The following is a 22,165-nucleotide window of genomic DNA, read 5'->3' on the forward strand; positions in this document are numbered from 1 at the left end:
TCTGGAGCCTTTGGAGAGAGGCTGGGTGTGCTCATATCTTGATGGCAGACTTCTAACCTTCAGAACTGTGAGAGAGTAAACTTCTGTTGTTTAAAGCCATCCAGTTTGTGGCACTTCATCACGGGAGCCCCAGGAAATGGATGCACTGATCCAGCACCAAGTACAGTAGCTGGCACTTAGAAAGTATCCCATAAATGTACAGTGTCTGATCTCAAGGAACTTTCTGGGCATTGACATATATGTCATTCACTTTTCCTTACTTCTAGGGTTGTCTGCATACAAACTTTCCATGTCTTTGGGCTTTTATATCTGTAGAGAGGCTATTAGATTTTGGGCTTTTAGAAACAGGACTGTTCCTGGCTTCGTGAAGTGTCCCTGGCATGACCAGGCTTCAGATGACTTCATAGGAGTATTTCTCTTCCTGTGTTGAGGTGTCAGCACTGACCAGCCATGGGAAGAACATTCAATAGGTCCCCAGGGAGACAGCAGCTTCCCTGACAGTGTCAGGCCCCGGGTCAGAGGATCCAGGGACCTAGACTATTGGGGTCCCCTCTTTCTCTTTTCCTGTAAGCAGCATACAGCTCCAGGGCCTGCCTTGGCCTCTGTTCAGAACTCCCTGGAGCCTTGTCGATATTCATCTGTGCACTCCAATGTCACTAGCAGGGAACTCATGATTTCCACAACCTGGAAGGAAGCAGAGCAAGGTATCGTAACATCCACTCCACAGATAAGGAAACTGAAGGAGTTTGTCCCAAGTCACACAGTTCACAAATGTCAGAATCAGAGCTCAAGTGTGCAAGTTACCAGTCCAGTTCTCATGTCCTGGACCTCGTCCCACCCTTGCCAAGAAGGAAGGCTCCCTGGAGGAGGGGGTACTTTGGGAGGGGGAATCTCAACAGGCTGGCTGTGTCTGTGTTTCCAGGCTTCTGCCCAGCAGCTAGCTTGCCCTTTGCCGTGAGATCTCAGAGCTGGAAGGCCTGAGATGAGCACCAAAGAGAGGCTGAGGCTGGGCAGCGAGGCCCAGGAGCATGAGGGCAGTTCTGGCTCTGGCTCAGGCTCCCTTTTGATATTCTCATCCTGGCGCTGGGGCTGTGCCTCCTTCCTCTCAGGGCAGGAACAGCAACTGTGCACTGACCCTGCAGTTCAGATCCATCAGGGAAGATAAGATTCTCCATGCTCAACGCCTGACCCTCTCTTAGCCCAAGCCCACCTGAGGCTGGTTCCTGGATAGAAAGCACCTGGCCCCGCACCAGCCCAGATGGGCACGTAAAGGGAGCCAGGTGGTGTCAGGGGTGCCTGAGCTGTCTCACGGTGCTCCAAAATTCGAGTCCTAGATATCTGTGTTTAATCTTTCCTCGGGGAAGAAAAACTGAGCTTCCTCTGCCCTTATTATACACCCTGCCACTCTAGCCCAAAGTCCAGTATCAGGGAGCAAGGACAGTGCCTTTGACATATTTGTGCTTTCACAAATGTTTGCTGAATTGAGTCTAAGATTCTCCCTTTGGGTGGGGCTGGGTCTACCAGGGGCATGTTTTGTGTGCAGCTCAGAAAGCAATGCCCCATTCATCTCAGCGAGGCCTACTGGGACGGTGGGCCCGGGTGGGTTCCGAAGCCAGGGAGTGGGGAGGGCGCTCCCTGCGAAGGGGCCCCGAAGGCGCGGGCGCTCTAGCCCCGATATCACGGTACCTGCGCTAACTTTTCCGCTCGGCTTCTTGCTCTTGAGCGTCTCCGGGCTAAGTCGGGTTCCCGGCAGGGGTCCCCGCCCCCAGCCCAGCTCCCCGGCACCCCGGGCCGCGGCACAGCGCGGGGAGGCGTCCCAGCGCCAAGCTGGTCGGACTGGTTCTGAGCAGGAAGTCTCCCGCCCTCGCCCCGGGCAGCCGACCAGCCCCACGCCGGCCCCGGGCGTCCGTCGTTCGGTCCCGCGATCCGTCCGACGGTCCACCCAGTGCTTGCGGCCTCGCGGCCGGGCCGGCCTGGGCTGCAATCAATGCGGCTTTGTCTGGGACGCCCACATCCCAGAGGCCATTCCCGGGTCGGCAAATCGGAGCGCGGCCGGGGCGCGCGGGGGTGAGATAAGCGGCCATGTGATCCCACCTGGGCTGGAAGGGGAGGGGCGCCAGGTGAGGCGGCGGCCGGCGGGGCGCGGGCGGCCACGCGGGGCTCCTGCAGCATGGCTGTCAGCAGGAAGGACTGGTCCGCGCTGTCCAGGTGAGCGCCGTGAGGGAGCCGGGAGGGGCGGGGGGTCGGCGGGGAGCCTTTGGGTCTCCTCTCCTCGGGGCACCGGCCTCCTCCCCGCCTGGGACTCTGACACTGAGGCTGGATCCTGGTCTTGCTGCGACTCGCGGGAGACAGGATTGGGGCCAAACTCGGGACCCCTGAGGTTACAGGGTGGGTCTTCTCCCCTCGGGGCCTGAGGCCCCACACAGGGTGCTTAGGGGAAGGCTGGTCCCCAGTCTGGACGCCCGCTGGGATATGGCCCCCCCCTGTGGAAGGTGGAAGCAGGAAGGAACGTTTTGGGGGATTGTGGAGGTGTTCAGGAGTAACCTCCAAGCCTCATTCCTGAGAGAAGCCTCTCTCACTGCCCCCGTGTGTCTCTCGTGGAGAGGACCCCTGGGAGGTGTCCCACAGCCCCTCTTGGGAGGCGGAGCAGGGAGAGCCGTCTTGGAGGGGTCAGTGAAGAGGACTGGAGGGAAGCAGACCCGTCTCCCACTAAGGACGCTCAGAATCTCAGCATGGCATTTTGGGGTGGCATCTGGGCTGGGAACCTTAAGATAGTTGCCATCCCCATCTGTGCTGCTGCAATATTTACTTGTACACTGGTCTCCTAAAGGGTCAGGGGATGAGGCATCCTACCCCTGCCTGCTGGACATCCCATCAGGGTCCGAGAGGCCTGGGGAAGGCGGGTGTTCAGAAGGCAGCACCCCTCATGGAGATTGGTGACCTCTAGCGACTTCTCTTGGAGCGACCCTGCACCTCTGCCAAGAAGGCCCCCTGTGAGCATTTTCACCTCATTCCTCCACTGGGCGCCCCCGTCCCCCATCTTGTCCCTAAGGAAACTGAGGCTCCTGCGGTAGCCCAGAGCTGGAGCCTGCTCTTTTGATCCCTTTCTAGCCAGGTAGATATTAGCCTCTTAGCTCCTCCCAGGTGGGCATTTGGGTCTTGGCCTTTCCTGAGCCAGGGCTATCTCTGCCAGGTGCAGACCCTCCAGCCATTTGGGTCCTGTAGGCTTTCCCCAGCAAGGCATCTTTCACAGGTTTTTCCAGTGCTCTAGTATGTCCTCTACCCTGCTCCTGCCCTCCCTTAATAAGGGCTCCAGAACTACCTCATTGTCTCAGGCTTAGCCTCTCCCTAGCAGCTCATCGCCTGGGACTGGGGGGCCACCTCCCCAGACCCTCAAGACCTCACAGTGCTCTGAAGCACTGTGGGCAGCCCATGGGCTCTAGAGAGGGGAAAAGGTAAGCCCCACGAATGGAGGGAACTCAGTGCTCTGGAAAAGAAACCCAGGCTGCTATAGAGGAAGGTCTATGCTGAGGGTGCGGCTGAGGAGTCAAGGTCTTGGACTTTGCATGTGGGTCAGTGTGCCTGGGGGTTGATGTGGGAGTGTCTTTGCTTCTAGATGTGGGCCTACCTGTGCCTATGAATGTATGCTTATGTGTGTGTGTGTGTGGCATACTTGTGGACAAGTGTGTTTATGGCCTATGAAGAGATGACACATCTGTGTGGGGAGCTGGTTCTTATGTTGCTGAGTCTTGAGCTTGTCAGTCTGCATATGTTCAGTTGAACTGTTTATTGAAGACCTCAGTACTGTGCATTGGGTTAAAAATACAAACCAGACACTCCTTCTTCAGAAGTTCATAGTCTGGTGGGATATATGTGATTTTGTGTCTGAAAGCATGCCTGGATATGCATGGGGGTGTGTGTGTGGTGGGGGAGGCAGCTGGGGCACTGGAACTTTGAAAATGGGAGCAAGGTCTGGCCTAAGCTTGTCCACTGCTCAGATGGACATGGACTCATGTGGCTACAGCCAAGTTCCCACAAGATGTCCAGGGTAAGTGCCAGGAAGCTCTGGGGAACCAGTCCTGCCACAGGGGCCCCTGGCCTGCCCTCCCTGCCGGGTCCCAGCCCTCATAGAGCCCTGTGGGCAGACGCAGCTGCTGCCAACAGTCACCCTGATGAGGCACCTGGAACAGAGGACCGCTCCCGCTCCGCTCCCTGGGTGAACAAGCCTCAGCGGGCAGGCAGGAAAGGGCTGTGAGTCACTGTCAACAGAGCCTCCTGGGCTGGGGAGGACCGTGCTAGGGTGTGACAGCACGGTCCCAGGTGGGGAGGTGGATGGAGAGGTGGGTGGGTAGCTGGGGGCCAGCCTGCAGCCCATCCTTGGCATGGAGCAGAGATTCAAGTCTTCCAGCCCTGGGATGGGGGGGCAGTGGTGAGCTGGCTGGCTGGGTGCCCTGGTCAGAGGCCTTGTCCTTTTCTCCCCGGACTGGCCTGGTGACCAGTGAGGCTGGGCCAGGCCTGTCTGCAGGGGGTGAGGGGTGGATCTGAGAGTGCCTGGGACTGAACAGCCAGTGGTTAATCATTTCCCTGCCTGGGCCTTGAGCCGCCCTCCTACTTCCAATCGCTGCCCTGGGTTCTCCAGACACCTCTCCCTAGACCTTTGGGGCTGGAAGAGACCTGAGTTACCCCCCACAGTGACCATGCAGAAGGGGAGCTTAAGACCTGCCCTGCTTAGGTGCAGGAGACTGGCCAAGGTCATGGGCATGATCCCCCATCCCTCCTCTGTCCTCCCTTCCCTAACCCCAGCCCCCAAGCTTTGCAAATTATGCTCCTTGAGCCCCAGGGTTCCACAAAATGCATCTGGGGCAGCCTTCTCACCCTCTCCCAGCTTTAAGCAGGGCAGCTGAGCCTTAATCTGTTGTATAATGGGCTTCTGTCTATGATTCAATTTGGGAAAATGGCTTGTACTGCTAAATATGACTTTTAACAACCACTTCACTTAAATCCCTGCCATCAGTTGCTGCAGAATAGATGGAAGTTAGACTTCAGGAAGAAAATTCCCAGGGGAGAGGTCAAAACAAGCTCTCTAGTGAGTAACAGCAGAATGTCCTTTAGAATTATTTAAGAGAAAAAGAGGATCCCCATCCCCAAAGGATGGAGTTGAAGTCTGGAGTGGGGAGGAGGATAGCAGCATTACATGGAGACACCGAGAGGGACATGTGTCCCCAGATGAAGGCCAGGAGGTGGGGGAAAGGGTTGTCTAGAGGGAAGGAGTGGTAGGCAGCTGCCTGGGGCTGTGGCCTCAGCTAGTAGCAGCAGCTGAGCCTCCGCAGCTGTTCGGGCCTGTAGGTTTCACCCTGGGCCTGGCTCTGGGGCTTGAAGGTCAATGTTGCATGGGCCACAGGGTTTCCCCAAACCTCTGCCCTCCCAGGCTTTGCCCTGGGCCCCAGCCTGTCCTGGGGTAGGGAATACCACACCTTCAGATGCCCTCTTGGGCCTCTGTTCCCTCCCTTGAAGGTTCAGCTGTTGAGCTCCCTCTGGGTTAGGGCCAGCCCTCCCTGGCCATACCTTTTCTGGCACTTGGTATGATGGTTAAGCGTAGGTGCTTTTGAGAGGCTGACCTAGGTTTAAATCTTGGTTTCTTGTTTTTATTAGCTGTGCGATCGTGGGAAGGTTGTTAACTCTTTTGAGCCTCAGTTTCTTTATATACGAGATGGACAGAGTCTCACTCTGTCACTCAGGCTGGAGTGCAGTGGCATGATCTTGGCTCACTGCAACCTCCACCTCTTGGGTTCTAAGTGATTCTCATGCCTCAGTCTCCTGAGTAGCTGGGATTACAGGCACCCGCCACCACACCCAGCTATTTTTTTTCTATTTTTAGTACAGATGGGGTTTCACCATGTTGGCCAGCCTGATCTCGAACTCCTGGCCTCAAGTGATCTGGCCGCCTTGGCCTCCCAAAGTGCTGGGATTACAAGCATGAGCCACCGCACCCAGTGGCTGTTGTAAAGATGAATGCCAGGGGTATTAGAACAGTGACTGGTGTTAGAGTAAGCACTTCCACGTTAATGTGCTCACTTCCCCCCTTATTCCTTTAGTTATGGATTTATTCATATTCACCATGTTCAAGAAGTGCCTAACACTGTTTTGAGCCCTCAGTTTTTTAATTTATTACCGGGGTTTCAACAGCTGTACCCACTGAGTCCCCTCCTGGGGACTGGGCTTTGCCCTTCCCTCCCTTCCATTTTTATCCTCATAACTTGTGCTTATTGGAGATAACATTTCTCCCCAGGGTGGGGTGGTGCTGCTGAAGGGACTCATGTTTTGCCAGGTGTCAGGGTTGAAGGCAGCCCCATGATTCCCAAGCAGCAGGGGCAGTGGCCACATCACCTTGGGTGAGCTGTGGGGTCTTAGTATAAAGCTTGGGGACACTCAAGGATCCCTGGGTTCTGAGTCCTGCAGCTGAGCCCTGGAGACCCCCAGGAGACCAGGCTCTGAGTGCTCATGCACCATCCAGGGCCCCACAGGAGGATAAACAAATAGGCCACTTCCCCAAGGGCTGAGGGTGGCATGTGGGAGCTGTGTGGCTCAAGACCCAGGAACCCTGGAGGCTCCAGCTCAGCCAGCTGTGGGTGTGGTCAGGGGAGAGGCACTCTGGGCTTTGTGGGCCACTTTCCCCAGTATTTGGATCCCTCAGCTTTGGAGGGCAAGAGCTGTTTCCAGGCTGTGGACAAGGGACGGGGTGCATCCAGAGGAGGGAGCTGGAGGCGTGGCCTCACGTGTAAGCCAGCAGAAGTTGGCGTTTCTAAATCTGAATAAGAAAACTGAGGAGAGGTGGGACTTTGGAGCCTGACTTATAAGAGAGCATCTGTTTGTGTGTAGTGAATGAAGGATGAATGAATGATGAATGTTCAATCTACAAATACCCAGAGCTCACAGCAGTCATGCAGAGGCCCAGGGGAATCTTATTTAAGTTCCGTGGCCAAGGCCATAGGGGGAAAGTTTGATTTGGGCGCCTCTCCATCTCCCCTGAGGAAGTAGAGGTGTGACTGACAGAGGAGGGATTGAGGTTCTCACCAGGAAGAGCTGCCCTGCTGGCAGAATTGGGGGGGTCTGGAAGGTTCTCCTCCAAAGGCACTTCCTTTCCCCTTGGGGTGATGGGCAGGCACTCGCCTTCCCTGGGCAGACAGCTGGGCAGATTGCCTTTGGGGGAGGAGTGGGCTTTGTTCCCCCTTTGTGCGCCTCGGCATCGAGGCAGAAGTTTTGTAATTTCTAGGGAGGAGGAGAGCCCAGCACCCCTGAAATTGACACTTACTTGCTGTTCCACATTTGTCAGCACCTGCTGGGTGCCAGGCACCGTGCTGGGCACTAGAGATGAGACACCCTATCCTGCGGTTGTTTCTCTCACTGCAGGACAACTCAATCACTCTTCACTTATATAGAGATGGGGGTCTCACTTTGTTGCCCAAGCTAGTCTCAAACTCCTGGGCTCAAGTAATCCTCCCACCTTGGCCTCCCAAAGTGCTGGGATTACAGGCGTGAGCCATCATGCCCAGCCAGTCACACTCTTTTCAACCCTCTCAGACCTTCTCCACTCTCTCCTTTGTTTGCTCATCAAAAAAAAAAAAAAAAAAAGCAAAACTTAAGATCTGTACATTAATGTAAATTATACCTTAACTTAAAGCATTCTTTGAGCCCACATCCTCCTCTAGCTACTGTCCCACCTTTTTTTTTTTTTTGAGATGGAGTCTTACTTTGTCATCTAGGCTGGAGTGCAGTGGCGTGATCTTGGCTCACTGCAACCTCTACCTCCTGGGTTCTAGCCATTTTCTTGCCTCAGCCTCCCGAGTAGCTGGGATTATAGGAGTCTGCCACCATGCCCGGCTAATTTTTGTATTTTTAGGAGAGACAGGGTTTCACCATATTGGCCAGGCTGGTCTTGAACTCCTGACCTCAGGTGATCCACCTGCCTCAGCCTCTCAAAGTGCTAGGATTACAGGCATGAGCCACTGCGCCCAGCCACTACTGTTCCATGCTATTTGCTTCTCAAAAGAGTTGTTGATACTCACTAATTCCTTTTTTGGTTTCCATTTACCCCCACCAGCCTGCTCAGGCTCTGGTACAGCCCTGGCATCTGCTTTTCCTGTGGTACCTGGTGCCTCTGTGCTCACAATTCTGTCTTGGTCTCATTCCCCTCGCAGCAGCATCTGACTGGGGCCCTCACTCCCCTGTTCATGCCAACACCCTCCTCTGGTTTCCTTCCAGCTCCCTGGCTGCAGCGTCTTGATCTTTGCCTTTCGCTGGTTTCTTCTCCTTTGGAACAAGCCAGAAGCACAGCTCTTCATCTCCTTCTTGTCCCTCCCCACTACCACCCAACAGCCCACCACACTCCTTCCTCCCCTGGTCTTCCCCATGTTATTAATGGCCCTCCAGAAATAGCTTGGACCCAAAATCTAGCAGTTCTTGATTTTTCTCTTTTCCTCCCCCTCCTCCCACCCAACATCCAATCCAACAGTCAACCCTGGTGGCTGTATCTTCAGAACATGTCCCGAATCTATCACTTTTCCCCATATTTTCTGTCCCCACCCCAGTTCAAGCCACCATAGTTCTAGCTCTCGCCTATGGGATTGCAGGTGCCTTCTGACAGGTCCTCTGTTTCCCCTCTCCCCTGGCCCTTTCAATGTTTTTTTTTTCATACAGCAGCCAGAGAGATTAAAAATAGAGCGATCCCATCATGTTGTTTTTCTGTGTAACACTCTCCAGGGCTCTCCAGCACACCTGGAATAAAACCCAAGTCCTTTCCCTGGTCTCCAAGGCCCTCTGCTCTGGCCTTGCTTCCCTCTCCAGCTTCCCTGTGGGCCACTCTGGCCCTGGTTTCCCGTCTTCCCCTGAATACCCAGCTCCTCACATGCAGGCTCTGCACTGGCTGGATCCTCCTCCTGGAACACTGGCTGCCGGATCTGGCTCTGCTGCCTCCTCCTCATGAACCAGGGCTCTCCGAGGGGGCTTCCCCACCCAGCCACCTTCTCTCATGTCACTTACTTTGTTCCCTTGTCCTAGTGACACTTAGCTGGTGTCATTTTGTTCATGGGCTCGTTTCCTTGCTCATGGTCTGACTCCCCCATGCTGGATGTGTGCCCTGTGAAGGGGAAGACCCTGTTGGTCTCATTCCCAGCTGTTCCCAGCCCCTGGAATCGTGCCTGGCACATAGTAGGTCCTCAAAAGTAATTTTTTAGTGAATATTGGCTCAATCCAGGGGATGCTGGACCTAGAAAAAAATCGGAGCGGTTCATGTGGTTCATCCTTCTCATTTTAGGAGGGAAAACTGAGGAAGAGAAAAGGAAGTAACTTGCCAAAGGGCAGGAGGACTAGAAACCAGATCACCTGACCTTGCCTTACCACAGACTCCCTGTGGAGGAGACAGGCTCAGTGGGAACTAGGGCTGAGCAGCAGGAGAGGCTGGGACAGCAAAGGGTAGAGAGTTTGGCATCTGGCAGTGGCAAGAGGAGGCCTTGCAGTCGTTGCTATAACTCTGGGAGGGAAGAAAGAGGCCTTTTCTAGAAACTTTTAACCTGATTTGCAGACAATGCAGGGGGAACCACAGAGAAGGGCTCCCCCAGCTGACTTTCACAGCCTGGTACTCCCCTGCTCACACCCCCTCCTGCCTCCCGGGGTGAAGCTCAGCCTCCCGTCCCCAGCAAACCCTGAACCTCGGTACCTTCCCTCTGCCTGGACTGCCAGCCCCACCCCATCGAAAGCCTGTTTGTTCACTGAGATGCAGCCCGGTTCATCTCTTCCATGAGCCTTTTCTGATAATCTTGGCCTATAGCATCTGTTCTCTCACACTGAAGAACAACTTATGCACTTTGGTTGGGGGAGTTATTGGTGGACACACTTCTCTTTTTCACTGGATTGTCAATATCTCCAGGGCAGAGACCCTGCCATGTTCTGTGATGCCCACACAGTTCCTGACATGGTGCTGGCTTGTCATAGTCATTCAGTTTTCATTTGCTGTTTGGTTGGACTGGAAGGGGTGGGGTGGATGGAAGATGGGCTGGTGGGAGGTGGTAGGTAGGGCAGGTGGATAAAGATGGTGGAAACAGCTGGGTGGCTGAGTACATGGATGCGTGGGCGAGTAGTAGATGGATAGACTGGTGGAGTTGCCTGGCTGGCTGTAGAATGCCTGCTTGGCCCCATGAATGAAGGGTGACTGGGGCAGGAACCAAAAGTAGGGTGTGGGGTCCCCTTGCTCCCCAGAGAAGTGAAAGCTGTCTGGATTTTCATCCAGATCTGTGGAGCTCCATGGCTCAACTCTTTCCATGAAGCTCTTTCCATCTGAAAGGTGAGGGAGGCTCCAAGAGCCCCTGGGAAGTGAAAGGAAGGCGATATTGGAGTTTTTTCCATGTGTAAATGGTTTTGTTTGTAAGTCTTCCCTTCCCAAAAGCTAAGAAATTCCATGGGGAATTGAGTGAGGAAATATCTCCATGACTGTCCACTGATGGATATTACCTAAGAATCCCAGGACCAAAAAGAGAAAGGCACTTGGCAAGTTCATCTGTTTCCTTCAGGCAGGACCAGGCCCGCCCTTCCACGTTCCTGGTCACCCCCAGGGATGGAGGCCCCCCCATTCTCATCCTGGGGTCCAGAGTACAGTTCAACCCAGTGGTTCCTATCTGGGGTGACTTTGCCCCCCAGGAGACATTTGGCAATGTCAGGAAACATTTTGGTTGTCCCAGCTGGGGAATGTACTACTGGCACCCAGCAGGTAGAGGCTAGGGATGCTGCTAAACGTCCTGTGATCCAGGACAGCCCTGGACACGGAATTGTCTGGCCAAAGTGTCAACAGTGCTGAGCTGGAGAAACCCCAGTTTAATCCAAAGCCCTGCAGCTTTACTAGGAATTTAATAGACGTATAATTTGAACTACATTTAAAATGTTAAGTTTTTTTTGAGATGGAGTTTCACTCTTGCCCAGGCTGGAGTGCAATGGCACTATCTCGGCTCACTGCAACCTCTGCCTCCCAGGTTCAAGCAATTCTCCGGCCTCAGCCTCCCGAGTGGCTGGGATTATAGGCATGCACCGCTATGCCCAGCTAATTTTTTTTTTTTTTTTGTATTTTTAGTAGAGACAGGGTTTCAGCAAGTCTTGATCTCTGGTGATCCACCCTCCTCAGCCTCCCAAAGTGCTGGGATTACAGGTGTGAGCCACCGCGCCCAGCCTAAAATGTTAAGTTTTTGAGTAGTCACATTAAAAAAGTAAAAAGCAGCCCAGCACAGTGGCTCATGCCTATAATCCCAGCACTTTGGGAGGCCAAGGTGGGAGGATTACTTGAGCCCAGGAGTCTAGGACCAGCTGAGCAACATTGTGAGACCTCATTTCTACAAAAAATTTAAAAATTAACCAGGTGTAGTGGTGCACACCTGTAGTCCTAGCTACTCGGAAGGCTGAGGTGGGAAGATCACTTGAGCCTGGGAGGTTGGGGCTGCAGTGAGCTGTGATTGTGCCACTGCACTCCAATCTGAGCAACACAGCGAGATCCTGTTTCAAAAAAAAGGAAAAAACAAAATTAATTTTAATATTATAGCTCATTTACCCCAATATATCCACAATATTGCCATTTCAACACACAATCAATATACACAATTTTTTTCTTTCTTTTTTGAGACAGTCTTATTGTGTCACCCAGGCTGGAGTGCAATGACACAATCTCGACTCACTGCAACCTCTGCCTCCTGAGTTCAAGTGATTCTTGTGCCTCAACCTCCTCAGTAGCTGGGACTACAGGTGTGCGCCACCACACCCAGCTAATCTTTTTTTTTTTTTTTTTGTATTTTTGTAGAGATGGAGGTTGCCATGTTGCTCAAGCTGGTCTCGAACTCCTGAGCTCAGGCAATCTGCCTGTCTCAGCCTCCTAAACTGCTAGGATCATAGGCATGAGCCACCGCGCCTGGCCAATGTACACAGTTCTTAATGAGACCTTTCACTGGTCTTCAAGATCCAGTGTGTATTTCACACAGCATGCCTTGGTTCACACTAGCCACGTTTCAAGCACTTCTGAGCTGCTAGTAGCCAGTGCAGGCCTAGAGGGCATTTGGTCTCTTCTCCCAGCCCTAGAGGAGCCTGCCTCGGGAGGGTCCTGGGTTTCCCCAGCTGTGCTGACCCTCTCCTCCCCTCCCACAGCCTTGCCCGGCAGAGGACTCTGGAGGATGAGGAGGAGCAGGAGCGCGAGCGCAGGCGGCGGCACCGCAACCTGAGCTCCACCACGGATGATGAGGCTCCCAGGCTCAGCCAGAATGGAGACCGGCAGGCCTCTGCTTCTGAGAGGTAGGTGCTCAGGTTTCTATCCTGATGGATGGGGATGGACTGGTTGCCTCAGACTAAGTGCAGCATATTCAGTCTGCTCAGGGAGTTGGGGCCCAGGAAATGAGGCTGAAGGGTGTGATGATGAATTTCCAGTTCCCCACCTTCCCCAGACTCAGTCCTGCCAGCTTCCATCCTCTTCATAACAATGCTTGCTACTATTTGTAGACCATCCATGAGCTAATACTGTGCTGGACATTTTATGGCCATAGCTCACGTAATCCACACAATGTCCCTGAGAGAGAGGTATTGTTAACCCATTTTACAGGTGGAGTAACAGGGTTGAAAAGTACTTAGGTGACTTGCTGAGGTCACGTACCTCAAGAGTAGCAGGGCCAGAATGTCCATCCAGATCTGTCAAGCTCCCGCCTCCTTCCATTATCCAGGCTGCCTTCTTCTAACCCTGACCCTCTATAATTTACTTCTTTTTTTTTTTTTTTTTTTTTTTTTGAGACGAAGTCTCGCTGTGTCGCTAGGCTGGAGTGCAGTGGCGCGATCTCAGCTCACTGCAAGCTCCGCCTCCTAGGTTCAAGCAATTCTTCTGCCTCAGCCTCCTGAGTAGCTGGGACTGCAGGCACCCGCCACCACACCCAGCTAATTTTTGTATTTTTAGTAGAAATGGGGTTTTACCATGTTGGCCAGGATGGTCTCGATCTCTTGACCTCATGATCCGCCTGACTTGGCCTCCCAAAGTGCTGGGAATACAGGCATGAGCCACCGTGCCCGGCTGCCTTTTTTTTTTTTTTGAGATGGAGTCTTGCTCTGTCACCCCAGCTGGAGTGCAGTGGCGCAATCTTGACTCACTGCACCCTCCGCCTCCCAGGTTCAAGCTATTCTGCCTCAGCCTCCCGAGTAGCTGAGATTAAAGGCACCTGCCACCGTGCCCGGATAATGTTTGTATTTTTAGTAGAGACGGGGTTTCACCATGTTGGGCAGGCTGATCTTGAACTCCTGACCTCAGGCGATACACCAGCCTCAACTTCCCAGTGCTGGGATTACAGGTGTGAGCCGCTGCCTATAATTTACTTCTGAGGAGAAGAAACTTGGGGCTAGTTTTGCCATCTAGATTTTGGGATTATGAGGTGGGGGAAGAGCCTGGGGTTTACTGAATGCCACCTACATGCCAGGACTGTCCTGGGCACCCTCATGAGTCTCATTTTGCTTCCTAACAAGCCCAGTTTGTAGATGTGAAAACTGAGGCTCCGACAGTAAGTTAACTTGCCTAAAAGCACATGGAGAGCAGGGTGATGAGGAAGGAAAATAATCTCCTTTTGCTGGAGGCCAGGTGCTGTGGGTTATGGACAATCCTCTCATGTTACTTTTGTTTCTTTGGGTCCCCCAAGAAGGGAGAACAGGGCTGTGATGACCCTCTCCTCTCCTGTCCTCCCCTCCCCCAGCCTTGCCCGGCAGCAGACTCTGGAGGATGTCCAGAGCTGGGCTGCACCAGTACCTGTGGCTGTCACCTAGTCTTGGCTGCACCCACAAGACTGACAGGAGTGTGGAATGGTGCATCGGAAGACTTAGGTTCTGCTCCCAGCTCCCCCACCAATCAGCTGTGTGACCTTGACAAAATCCCTGGACATCTCTAGTCTTGATTAAGATCTAAGGGGCAGAGACTGTGCTTATTCCTTTTGATCCCCAATGCCCCATGCAGGCTCTGGCACATATTAAAGCAGTTATTCAGAGTCTGTTGACTACGTCTGAACATGGAGTCGTTGGACTTCATAGGAATTTATAAGCTTTTTAAAAAGCATAGTGTGCTTTGCTCAGATGATACCTTGGAAGTGCAATATATCGAGTGGATAAAGGTGGTGGTGAGCCGGGGAGGCCAGGGCCTGACATCCTCACCTCCTCCTTGGTGGCCCTGGCAGCATCTCCACTGGGTTAGGTATACTTAGGGTATCTTCCACCTCTATCCTCTGATTCTGTCTCCCATCTTCTGATTCAGACTACCGAGTGTGGAAGAAGCAGAGGTGCCCAAGCCACTGCCCCCAGCCTCCAAAGATGAGGACGAGGACATCCAGAGCATCCTCAGAACACGGCAGGAGCGGAGGCAGAGGCGGCAGGTGGTGGAGGCTGCACAGGCCCCCATCCAGGAGAGGCTGGAGGCAGAGGAGGGGAGGGACAGCTTGAGCCCTGTGCAGGCCACACAGAAACCCCTAGTCCCCAAGAAGGAACTGGAAATCCCACCTCGCCGGAGACTGAGTCGGGAACAGCGGGGCCCCTGGGCCCTGGAGGAGGAGAGCTTGGTGGGCAGAGAGCCAGAAGAGAGGAAGAAAGGGGTTCCAGAGAAGTCCCCAGTCTTGGAGAAATCCTCCATGCCAAAGAAGACGGCACCTGAAAAGAGCCTGGTCTCCGATAAAACCTCCATCTCTGAGAAGGTGCTGGCCTCAGAGAAGACATCTCTATCAGAGAAGATAGCAGTGTCAGAGAAAAGAAACAGCTCAGAGAAGAAGTCTGTTCTAGAAAAAACCAGTGTCTCTGAGAAGTTGCCGGCCCCAGGGATGGCACTGGGCTCAGGAAGGAGGCTGGTGTCTGAGAAAGCTTCCATCTTTGAGAAGGCACTGGCCTCAGAGAAGAGCCCAACTGCAGATGCTAAGCCGGCCCCAAAGAGGGCCACAGCCTCAGAGCAGCCCCTGGCGCAGGAGCCGCCAGCCTCTGGGGGAAGCCCAGCCACCACCAAGGAGCAGAGAGGAAGGGCCCTCCCTGGGAAGAAACTGCCCTCTTTGGCAGAGCAGGGGGCTTCAGACCCTCCGACTGTGGCCTCCCGCCTCCCACCCGTCACACTCCAGGTTGGCAGTGTCCCGTCCCTCCCACCCTTCTACTCTGCCACCTGGCTGGCACTGCTGGCCAGTCCCACCCAGGTAGTCCCTGGTTCCCTGGCTGCCTCCATCCTCCCACCTGCAGGCTGGCCTTGGAAGTCTCTTCTTTCCCTGCCTGCTTCTAGCCATGGTCAGAGCAGGGAGGCTGAGATGGGGCAGGCTGCTGGAGCTTAAAGGGGCACCAGCTGTGGGGCAGGGAGCATCTGGTGCCCCCCACCATATCCTCATCCAGGGCCTGGGCTCCAGGACCCCGGCAGACTAGTGGGGAGCCTCAGATCCTTCTAGAAGCTCCCCTGGAAAGCTCTTCCTGGTGCCCTGGCCCCAAGGGACTTTGTCTGTGAGCCACTCCCACAGCAGATGAAGGAGGCAGGAGAGAAGGCACAGGGCTGTCTCATTCTCCCCTCTTCCTGCAGCTCCTGGGGTGAGCCATGGGGTGTATGGCTGCCCCGGCCTGATGGGCCCTAGACCTCTTATGTGACACTCCCCCTGCTCCATCCAGGTGAAAATCCCCAGCAAGGAGGAAGAGGCAGATATGTCCTCACCCACACAGCGAACCTACAGCAGCTCCCTCAAACGCTCCAGCCCCAGGACCATCTCCTTTCGGGTGAGAGCCCTGGGCACCCTGGTCTGAGAGCCACTGGAGGGCAAGTGGAGGAAGCCCGCATCCATTACAACATAGGAGCCGTAGGTTAGGTAGGAAGGTCCCCTGGATAGAGAGGAGCTTTGGATTCCCATGGGTGGCCCTGAACAGACAAGGTTGTATTCAGCAGAGGAGAACAGGTTAGTGACCTGGGGGGTAGGTGCCAGTAAGCATGAGCAGCCCCACCTAGTGGGCAAGGCCAGGGCTGCATGAAGACCAGACAGGCAGGGCTGGCCCTGGGCTGCAGGGAGGTCCACACCTGCCTTCGTCAGTTCCTGGCCTCACCTAGGAGACTTGTCTAGGAGGGGAGGGGAGGAACAGAGAGCAGCAAGGCTCTCCTACTGCTCCCTGCCCTGCCACTGTCCCAATAGTACAAACTATGTGGATTGGGGAAATCTCATCTTGCTTTGTCTTGGTGTTTATTCTTGGTTCTTCTGTTCACTGGGTCATTCACTCAATCATTGGGTATCATGCCTCTAATGTGTGCTAGGCCCTGGAGAGGTGGCCCGATAGCGACTGGTGCCCCCACAGAGCTCATGGGCAGTGGGAGGCAGATAGGAAACAGGTGGTTACAGGTGCCCTGCGAAGGAAGTCTGAAGAAAGTCTTCTGACCCATATTAGTGGGTGGGAACTTGTGTCTTCCAGATACAAACAAGGGTCTTTAACGAAGGCTTGTCCACATATTTCTTTGGTGGGGTTGACCCCTGGTAGAAGGGGTGGGAGGTCTGAAGAGGAGGACGACATGTCTTGAGAGCTGGGCTCCTCACTCGAGGGGGCCACCGATTTCCCGGGGACTCCCACACAACAATGCCTTTCCTTCTCATTTCAGATGAAACCCAAGAAAGAAAACTCGGAAACAACCCTAACTCGCAGGTGGGGGGCCTGGAGGCTCTGGTTCTTTCCTATTTCGCCATGTTCAGGCTATTTTCTGAGTACCTGCACCCGCCCTCCTTGTGCCAGGCTGTGCGGTAGGGCACATGAGGGGAAGGTGCAGTCCTTGCCTAGGGCTCCAGATCTGGCAGGGGGATGGGATTAACAGGATGGACTCAGGTGGGAAGAGATGGAACAAGGATGGGGAAGGATCAGGGAGAGCTGCTCAGATGAGGCAGGGCTTGGGTGGGGCCCCAAAGGGGGATGAGGGTTTAGCCTTGAGGTTAGGACGGGGAAAGGGGGCTTTCTGGGAGGGAGACTACGAACAGTGTAAGGGAGGGGAAGCCCCTGCTCCAGCAGGCCTGGTTGGGGGGCTGTGGGTCTGCAGGTTTAACAAGGATTCCTGGGCTCGGTGGTGTTGATGCAAGAAGCCTGAGGACTATGCTTTGAAAAAAAAGCAAAACTGAAATAGGATCTGAGAAGCAGATGTGCTTATGTATTAGGAATGTCATCCACTCATGCTGTATTCATCTGCCCCATGAACATTTACTGGAGCCTACTACACTAGGCTAGGCCTGGGGGCTGGGGTGGGGGTGGAGGAGGAGGAGTACAAAGACAAATGACACAGCTGCTGTCCTCAAGCAACTCACACCCACCCAGCAAACCTATAGCAGCTCTCTCAAACATGAGAACATTACATACTGGCCAACCAGGGAGGGACAGGGACACAGGAATATGAACCCAGGGCTAGGAGCTCAGGAGTAGCTGCACCTGCTCAGCCTGTGAGAGCTGGGGAAGGTGTCATGGAGCAATTGATTTTCCATGAACTAGTAGGAAGTTTGCTCATGTAAAACTGGAGGAATAGCATTTTAAATAGAGGGAACAGCATGTGAAAAAGGCAGAGTGAAGAGCATGGTGTCCAGCTGGCTGGCACACAGGCATACTGTGGGGGAGGGAAGGGGAGGGCCCAGATCACTAGAGCCTTGTATGCTGTGCCAAGGCCTATGGGGTCTGAGCTGGAAGGACAGGATCAGATTTGAGGTAGGAGCAGCCATGTGGAGAGCTCACGGTGGCAGGCTGGGAGAGCAGGTAAGTGGCGATTGCTGTGATGGGGAAGATGGAAAGGAAGGACCTGCTTTGGGAGGTGTTTTGCAGTGGAAATGACAAGGTATGGGGGAGAAGGGATGTCCTATTGAATGGGACGTTTCTTGGAAGTGGAGGGAAATCCCTGCCGTCTGTAAGTTCCTCATGTTGGCCAAGTCAACACAGCCTGCTGTGTGATGGAGGGCCACATTCTCTTGGCCACAATGAGAACATGTGATGGGGCTGCTCCTCAGGCCCTGGGGGCAGGCCTGGTCTCCCTGGGTGTCTCACTTGGCTCGCCTGTTCCATCTTCCATCCTGCAGTGCCAGCATGAAGCTCCCAGACAACACAGTGAAGTTGGGAGAGAAGCTGGAGAGATACCACACGGCCATACGGGTGGGTGGGGGCTTCTCCTGAGGGGCGGAGGGTGCAGGATGAGTAGTGGGCATGGCCCTTTCCCCTCCCCAGCATGGGTCAGCTGTTGGTGTTCTTGGTTCCCAGAGATCAGAATCTGTCAAGTCTCGGGGTCTGCCTTGCACTGAGTTATTCGTGGCTCCTGTGGGTGTAGCCAGCAAGCGCCACCTCTTTGAGAAGGAACTGGCGGGCCAGAGCCGAGCAGAACCAGCCTCCAGCCGGAAGGTGAGGGGCTCAGGCCCCACAGGGTCCTTAGGGTGATTAGCCCTGACGTCTCCAAAACCCAAATCTTGGCTGTGGCAATGCTAGAAAACTGTTTTCATGTGTCAATTAATGTTGGCAGAACCTCCATTTGAGTTCCCATTCACGTTCCTGAGCCCATCTCCTTAGCTGGGCACACAGCTCCCTGGGGGAAGGGGAGGGGGCTGTCCCAGGTATATGTGGCATGTGCTGGATGCATAGGGGAGTGAGGGAGAGTCCTATCCCATTCCAGGGCCTCTGAACATGCCTCGCTGCTGCCAAGGGCCCTAAACCCTGAGATGGAAAGTTCTCTTTTTAGGAGAACTTGAGGCTCTCAGGGGTTGTGACATCAAGGCTTAACCTGTGGATCAGCAGGACCCAGGAATCTGGAGATCAGGACCCCCAGGTATCCTCACCCTCCCTGATGTCTCTTACTGTGGAGCCTTTGTGGTAGGATGACTGGGGACAGAGGAGGGACAGTCGGGAGAGGAGGAGTCATTTCAGGAGTGGAGGCAGTCAGGAATAGATGGGTGTGTGGGTCAGACTCTGGCAGAGAGGAGGGGTGGGTCTGGGTTCCTTTTCTCTTCTGGGAAGAGAAAGGACATCCTGGGGTGGGAGCTGGGCCTGGGGTATCCCGAGCCCTTTGGAGCCTGGTCTTAGTCCCTGGTCTCCACCCTGATACCCTCGATCAGGAGGCACAGAAAGCGTCATCTGCAACCGAGAGGACTCAGTGGGGACAGAAATCTGACTCCTCGCTGGACGCTGAGGTGAATGGTGGGGAGGAGCCTGGCCCTACGGCGGAGGGCCACAGTGTACTGTGGGAGACCCCATCGCCCCCGTGTGCACACACTAATTGGCCTGCAATCGCACAGTCCACCCAGAACGCCCCCATCCCTGCTCATGCAGATTGGTCTGAGCCAACCGTGAGAACAAGGTTGAGCCCTCACCTGGTTGTGCTGCCTGCAGCTCTGCAGAGCCCCTCCCTCTTCAGCTGGCAGATTACAGGGCTCTGACTCATTGTGGGTGTGGGGCTTGGGCAAAGGGATGCCTTCCTATCCAGTGGCCCCCTTCCCCTTCCATCCCTGACACCCCATTGACTTGTGCTAACAGCTCTTTGCCCCACAGGTGTGACAAGCCCCGCCAAGACAGATCTGCAAGTCTTCGTCTCAAGGGACCTCCCTCATGCCAGGCCCCTGCCTCTCACAGCAGCACCCTTTCCTCTCATTGTCCCTGTTCCCTTTTTGCCTGTGGATCTGTTTGGCCAGGGCCCCTGGGGTCAGGAATATTTGCAAGACTCAGCCAGCTCCTTCCCAGCCCAGCCTCTTGGGGCTGGGACTTTCTCACCCTGCGGCAGGCACAACAGATGCTGGGACCCAGCCTCTGCCCAGGTCACAGCACAAGTGCACATCAGCACTATGGGGCCTATGTCCTGCCCAGAGACCTCTGCTCCTTCCTGCTCACATCCACGGTCAGGGCACGGCGCCCCTCAAGAACTCCAGAGTCACCCGTCTCATCGGCTCCCAGCAATTGCCCCTGTGTCTATGATGTCCCCCTTCTCTGAGGCCTGGACCCACCCATCTTTGTCCCTGGGGCCTGCTCCCAGCCACTGAGGCCCGCTCTGGCCAGTGGAAAGGAGCTGCCGTGCGTCTTCCCTGTGCCCCGTCTCCCTGCTTGGTTCTCCCCTCCCTTCCCTGGCCGGCTGCCGTGGCCAGGAGCTAAGTGCCTTTTTGTGTGCAACCACTTACCCTTTCTCTGAAAAACCTGTTCTCAGGAAGGATCTGATAAACTCATTTACTCTCAGGCGTAAGAGACTGATGAGACCTTAGAAGCGAATTCCTCTCTGGAGGCCTTGCTTTCTAGCAGAGGTCACCTGAAGTGTGTGAGGAGGATCATCATTTTCCTCATCCCCCCTCTTCTCACATTAAGGTGGTGGCTTGCCACTCAGCAGTCCTAGCTTGGTGAATGGCAACTGCCACATACAGGGCCAGGCCTCCTACCCTCCTTCCCCACAAGCCCCCTCCAACCCCCACCCCCATGCTCTGGACCTCATGGCTCCTATGAGCTTGGAGAATGGTGAACCATCAGAGAATCTAGAACCAACCAAGCTAGGAACATCAGCCTGGTGCCCTGTTAACCCCTTAAAGCTGTGGTTTACAACTTTTCAAAAATTTAAATCATTAGAACTCTGCATCTTGATTGACTGCCCTAGTTTTACCCAGAATCAGCTGGGGATGCGGCCAGGTGCAGAGCCCCCTGCCCACTCCCCCTTTGCATGCCTGGGGAAGCTCCAGGTCTTTTTGGAACACGACCCTTAACACGGCTCCTAAGGGGGTATCACCAGTCCAGTTCCCCAAGTGTGTGGGGGATGAGCCCTAGCCCTACTCTGTGACTCTGGGTGAGAGCTCCTCAGATCTGTGCCCCAGGGGACAGGCCCTCAAAGTGCCATCTGTGCTCAGGTCCCAGTGCCCCAGGCTGACCCACCTCTGGTCAGTGAGTCTCCTGTGCCTGAGTGAGGGATATCGGGACCTGGGGGCCCTGCCCCGAGCACCTCCCACCCACTGCTAGTGCTGGGGCTTTGTGAGTGTTCCAACTTCACAGCCAAGAGTTGGAGGACAAGGCTGGGGCAGGGCCGAGGAACGGATTGAGTCCTGCCTAAGCCTCGGGACATCTAAACAGCTCTGGCTCTGCCCAGACCTCAGGTGTGACCCTGAGCCATTTTCCTTCTCTGAACTTCAAGCAGATGACCTCAGAGAACTTCATATGTTCATGCCATGATAGGTGAACTTTTCCAGTAAACAAAACTGTCCCCACACAGAGGAGAGGCTCCTGGAGGCCTTCACCTGGCAGGGCCTGACCGTGGAGTAAGAGCCTAGGAAGACACTGAGGGGCCTGTTCCTGCAGCTGCAGCCTCAGCAGGGCCCTTCATGCCTGCACCCCCCTCCCCTGGGGTGCCCAGTGAGGGCTGGCTGCTAGGGGAAATGTCAGGGGGTGCTACAGCACAGCCCCCTCCCCTGTGAATCCAGCACGTGAGGGCCCTGCCCTCGTTCCTACTGGGGATGCAGCCAGTAAACAAGGAGACCAGGGTGTGCCCAAGATGACCTCAGCTGGGGATAGATGAGTGGTAGCGACTGGGTGTCCAGGCGGGTGGGGAGGCCTCTGGATGGGTGACATTGGGCACCTTCTGGAGACAGAACAGGGCTCCCACACACCACTCTGGGCTGCACCCTCCTGCTGTCTTGCCACGGGGGCCCTGTGCCCCACAAGTGGCCCGTCCTATTGTGGATCCTCAAATTTACATGCACTGTTTCAGCATAAGCTTCCCATTCCACTCTGGCTTTGTTTTCTCTTTACATCCCTTTGTAAGGACAGGGATATAAAAAAAAATGGGCTAAGAGTAACCCTACTATGCCCAGGAGTGGCTGCTGCATGGGGGCTGGATTTCCTTATCTGAGAGGCTGTCTCACGGCACTCTGAACGAAGCTCCTGCCTTAGAACAATTCGAAGCCATACACGTGTGGCCTGTGACACCAAGGATCTACTGGGCTTTTCCCATGGGGCTCAGTAGTGACCTAGGTGCCCAGATCCCTCTTCTAGGCATCCATGCAAATAAACTGTGGTCTGTTTGAAAGGTTATTGGGCTTACAAGGAACAGTAACCCACCCTCAAGTTAAAAAAGGGTTTGGGAAAAGTAATTCCGAATTTTACGTTACTCCAGGCCAGGACCCAAGGCAGGGCTGGG

At 54.7% G+C, this 22,165-nt stretch overlaps 1 protein-coding gene across 1 annotated transcript; it reads left to right on the forward strand.

Annotated features, from left to right (window-relative positions):
* The first annotated feature begins 1,692 nt into the window (after positions 1 to 1,692).
* Positions 1,693 to 20,226, forward strand: LAD1 (ladinin 1). Its single transcript, XM_003823036.7, has 10 exons — positions 1,693 to 2,208; positions 12,178 to 12,321; positions 14,306 to 15,149; positions 15,679 to 15,783; positions 16,649 to 16,692; positions 18,096 to 18,168; positions 18,274 to 18,411; positions 18,746 to 18,832; positions 19,119 to 19,193; positions 19,552 to 20,226. Exons 1-10 carry the CDS (start codon positions 2,171 to 2,173, stop codon positions 19,555 to 19,557), a joined length of 1,554 nt encoding a protein of 517 aa, XP_003823084.3. The 5' UTR covers positions 1,693 to 2,170; the 3' UTR covers positions 19,558 to 20,226.
* The last annotated feature ends 1,939 nt before the right edge of the window (positions 20,227 to 22,165 follow it).

This window comes from Pan paniscus, chromosome 1, assembly GCF_029289425.2.
Source record: "Pan paniscus chromosome 1, NHGRI_mPanPan1-v2.0_pri, whole genome shotgun sequence".
Taxonomy (NCBI): Eukaryota; Metazoa; Chordata; class Mammalia; order Primates; family Hominidae; genus Pan; species Pan paniscus.